The 4,920-nt window shown below is 38.5% G+C and overlaps 1 protein-coding gene across 1 annotated transcript in view; it reads left to right on the top strand.

Annotated features, from left to right (window-relative positions):
* The window catches only part of LOC110309746 (cadherin-related family member 3-like), a 99,469-nt gene that overhangs the window by 88,244 nt on the left and 6,305 nt on the right, over window positions 1–4,920 (top strand). Inside the window, exon 13 of the mRNA XM_021182476.1 lies at window positions 4,076–4,247. Within this exon, the coding sequence (XP_021038135.1) occupies window positions 4,076–4,247 (172 nt within the window). The remainder of the gene's footprint in view (window positions 1–4,075; window positions 4,248–4,920) is intronic.

The following is a 4,920-nucleotide window of genomic DNA, read 5'->3' as shown; positions in this document are numbered from 1 at the left end:
GTCCAGTCTATTTGGAGTTCTGTAGGCTTCTTGTATGTTCATGGGCATCTCTTTATTTAGATTTCGGGAATTTTCTTCTATAATTTTGTTGAAGATATTTGGTGGCCCTTTAAGTTGAAAATCTTCATTCTCATCTACTCCTATTATCTGTAGGTTTGGTCTTCTCATTGTGTCCTGGATTTCCTGGATGTTTTGAGTTAGGATTTTTTTGCATTTTGCATTTTTTGATTGTTGTGCCCATGTTCTCTATGGAATCTTCTGCACCTGAGATTCTCTCTTCTATCTCTTGTATTCTGTTGCTGATGTTCGCATCTATGGTTCCAGTTTTCTTTCCTGTTGTTTCTATCTCTAGCGTTGTCTCACTTTGGGTTTTGTTTATTGTGTCTACTTCCTTTTTTTAGGTCTTGTATGGTTTTGTTCAATTCCATCACCTGTTTGGTTGTGTTTGCCTGTATTTCTTTAAGGACTTTTACCTTTTTAGCAGTTTTCTCCTGTATTTCTTTAAGTGAGTTATTAAATTCCTGCTTGATGTCCTCTACCAGCAACAAGAGATCTGATTTTAAATTTGAGTCTTGCTTTTCGGGTGTGTTTGGGTATCCAGGAGTGGCTGAGGTGGGAGTGCTGTGTTCTGATGATGGTGAGTGGTCTTGGTTTCTGTTAGTAAGATTCTTATATTTGCCTTTCGACATCTGGTAATCTCTGGAGTTAGTTGTTATAGCTGTCTCTGGTTGGAGCTTGTTCCTTCTGTGATTCTGTTAGCCTCTGTTAACAGACCTGGGCGTGTACCTCTGTCCTGAGTTTCAGTGATCAGAGTACTCTCTGCAGGCAAGCTCTCCTCTTGCAGGGAAGGTACACAGGTATCTGAAGACTGAATTCACCTCCTGGCTGAAGATGAAGGCCTGAAACAGGGCCTGTCCTAGAAGCTGTGTCGCTTCTGTAGTCCACACTCTCACCTGGGCAGACTAGTCTCTGAGGGATCCATGACCCAATGGCTCCCCCAGGTGCTCTGGCAGAGCCCTCCTGGGCAGGGCAGACACCTCTCCTCTGGCAGGGAAGGTGCTTGGATGTCTGGAGCCTGAAGCGGGGTCTGTCCCAGAAGCTGTGTCGATTCTGCCTGTCCCAGAAGCCGTGTAGCTTCTGTAGTCCACACACTCACCTGTGCAGACTAGTCACTGAGGGATCCGGGACCCAAGATGGCTCCCCCAGGTGCTCCGAGGCCAATCTTTACATTTTCTGAGAGTTTTGATTTCTTTTTTCATAAATTTGGAGTTCTTATTATACAGATCTTTTTCTTGCTTGGTTAGAGTCAAATCAAGGAATTTTATATTATTTGTGAGTACTATGAAGGGTGTTATTTACCTAATTTCTTTCTCAGCCTATTTATCCTTTGAGTAGAGGAAGGCCACTAATTTGTTTGAGTCAATTTTATATCCTGCCACTTTGCTGAAGTTGTTTATCAGCTTTAGGAGTTTTCTGGTGGAATTTTGCGGATCACATAAGTATAAGATCATACCATCTTCAAGTAGTGATATTTTGAGTTCTTCCTTTTCAATTTGTATCCCTTTGACCTCCTTTTGTTATATAATTGCTTTAGCAAGAACCTCGAGTACTATATTGAATAGATAGGGAGAGAATGGGCAGCCTTCTCTAGTCCCTGATTTTAGTGGGGTTTCTTCAAGTTTTTCTCCATTTTGCTTGATGTTGGCTACTGGTTTGCTGCATATTGCTTTTACTATGTTTCCTGACCTTCCCAAGACTTTCTAACATGAAAGAATGCTGAATTTTGTCAAGTGCTTTTTCAGCATCTAATGAAATGATCATGTGGTTTTTCTTTGAGTTTGTTTATGTAGTGGATTACAATGATGGATTTCTCTATATCTTTATCCATAGGTTGAAGCCCTCTTGCTCATAATGGATGATCATTTTGATATGTTCTTGGATCCAGTTGGCAAGAGTTTTATTGAGTATTTTTGCATCAATGTTCATAAGGGAGATTGGTCTGAAGTTCTCTTTGTTTGGTCTTTGTGTGGTCTTGTTATAAGATGATGTTTAATTTATTATGGAACATATTTTACTAATGAATCTAAGGATTATTGTTGCCCAGCAACCTTCTGGAGTCCAGATTTCTTGATTTGTAAAACTGCCACCGATTATCAGTGTACTTTTGCCTTTAAAGTGTGGTTACTGGATTTTGCCTTTTGTGTATTTTGAGTGAATGTCACTGTCAGGTCATAAGACCTATCTGCATCAATGATTAGAATGACTTTCACAGAGCTGAGAGCCTGGAATTATGAAGCTTGGAAGGTTTGGGATGATACTCATAAGAGTGGTTTTTAATGTAAGGTACTTTGGCCAGTTTTCTTATAGACACTTATGACATTTCAAAATAGTGTGGTTGCATGATGTTCAATCACACTGTGAACCCCAAGATTATGTTGTTTACTGGAGAAGCCTGTTTCTATTTCTGGTGTGGCTCAGCTTTTAGCACCTTTAATACCTCTGGCTCGAATACGGACACTCCATTAGTACACACTTTTAACCCCAACCAACGATGATAAAGTTAGTTTATAAAAGGAAGAACCCATGTTTGAAAATGATGTTTAATTGAATGGCAAAGAAAGTGATGAATCAGAGAAAGATTTGAAAGAATATATATGACTCTTATGAGAATAGATGAAGGGAAGTGACTCAAGAGAGAGCATCTCAGAAGGAGGAGGCTTAGACACTATATAGCCTATTGAGGTTACTCAGCTCAAAGAGACAGGTTGAGGTCTGTGTACACATTCCGTGTCATGTGCCCTAAATCCTCTCTTCAATCCTTCAGCCATTCTATTTTTTACTTTTCACCCATCTCTTACTAACATCCTGGCTGTGCCTCATTGACTGTACTTGGTTTGATTAAGCAGACTGCTTTCTAGAACCGCATCTCTACTTGTGGACTCCCGAAAAAAATATCAACTCCTCACTACTCTCGATTAGGCTATAGCATCATCTTCAGGATCCGCAGTGCTTGAATGGTCTGGATTACCCTTTCATCCCTAGCTTTGTTCTTATTCTAATTCAACCACTCAATTTTCTTTCTTTCTCTCCAATACGTCAAGAGTATTGGAGTATCCAGGCACATATGTTTAATCCTAGAATTTGTGAGGAAGAGTCACATGGATCTCTGTGAACAAGGACAGCCTGGTCTACAGAGTGAGTTCCACGACAGCCAAGGCTATGTAGAAAAAAACCTATCTTAAAAAACAAACAATAATAAACAAATTAATTAAATACAAATTTAAAAATCGCACATACTAAATACTATATCTTGTTTTATTCAGTCTATAGAGAAGTAACACAAGTAGTTCACAATTTCCTCCAGAACTTAACTATGTTATTGAAACATTCAATAAAACTTTTAGAACAAGATAATTCTTGCAGATATAGACACACCAGGGATTCTTCTGCTCATGTCATTGGGAAAATTATTAGTCATTGGAGAGGTGGGCAGACAATCTTTCTAAGCTGACTGGGATTTGATCACTGACATTTTTCAAACCCTTGATATTTTGATCTTTTCCTATGTAAATCACAGCTTCCTGACTTATATTTAATTACAAAAATGTTGATAACACCCCTCATTAAGGTCAGACACACATTGTGCTTCTACATTGTGCTTCGGGAAATGGTCCAGAAGAGTCCCTAGTTAAGTTAGAAGAACCTCCTTCTAGGTGTGTTTGCTACTGAATGTAGGCAATTCAGAGTCCAGGGTACTTTATCTTCAGAGACAGCATTCTTCAGTGTTACTTTTGCTATGATTTACATAACTGTACTTTCCACAGAGTTCATCTAATGAGCCCAAAAATTCTCCCTAAAGGGGACAAAGAATGTCACAGCTGACCCAAGAATAATAAACCACCGACTAGTGATTGACACCTAGACTTTCCAAGCATGTGTCTACAAACTCAGAAAGTTTTAGACTTTTTACTTAATAATTCTGGATGATCTGTCCATCCAGATGCTCATTTCTGATTTTGTGTATAAATAGCCTCATGCTGTGGATGTGACTTTTTTTCCCCTTCATCACTGACAGGTTACTGTTGACATTGAAGATGAGAATGATGAAGCACCTGTCTGCACACCCTATCTATATACAGCAATCATCTCTGACAATGTTATTGCTGGGACAAATGTCGATGGCCTCAAACTAAATTGTCATGACAGAGATTCACAAGATTTTGAAATGCGCTTTGAAATAGCTTCTGGTACATACTTTAGTTATTTCTTTTAATCACAAACATATGTCAAGTTGACATTAGCTATACAATGTCAAGCATGATATGTAACCCTAGAAGTGACTGTTTATAAGAGTTACACTAACTCATAACTAGTACTTTGTTTCATGTCTACATGTTCAACTCAGTTACTCCTGTGACTTCAAAGAGACTCAGAACTTGAAAAAATGCTGTAGATTTTAACACAAGGATTTACATTTGTTATCCATGTAGCCAGCTGAAAAACAGATGACATCTTCCCATCTGATGATATTGTTTCAAGTTCACAAGGCAACATGATGTTGACTCTATTATTGCTGGTTCTATACAGATTCACATAAATGTTATAGTCACCAATTTGTCTTTTATAGGATATTTTTCTTTATTTGAGACCAACCATATATTAGACACCTAGAAATTGTTACATAGAACCATCTAAGGTAGATGTAGAACATATTCATGGCACTAGCTATTTATTTAACTCTGAATACCATCAACACATAAAATCATAAACCAAGAGAAAGTATACACAGGTGTCTTGGTCAGGGTTTCTATTCCTGCACAAACATCATGACCAAGAAGCAAGTTGGGGAGGAAACGGTTTATTCAGCTTACACTTCCATACTGCTGATCATCACCAAAGGAAGTCAGGACTGGAACTCAA

This window comes from Mus caroli, chromosome 14 (genome assembly GCF_900094665.2).
Source record: "Mus caroli chromosome 14, CAROLI_EIJ_v1.1, whole genome shotgun sequence".
Taxonomy (NCBI): Eukaryota; Metazoa; Chordata; class Mammalia; order Rodentia; family Muridae; genus Mus; species Mus caroli.
Note: the sequence above shows the minus strand (reverse complement) of the source record. Positions and strands in the feature narration are given on the sequence as shown.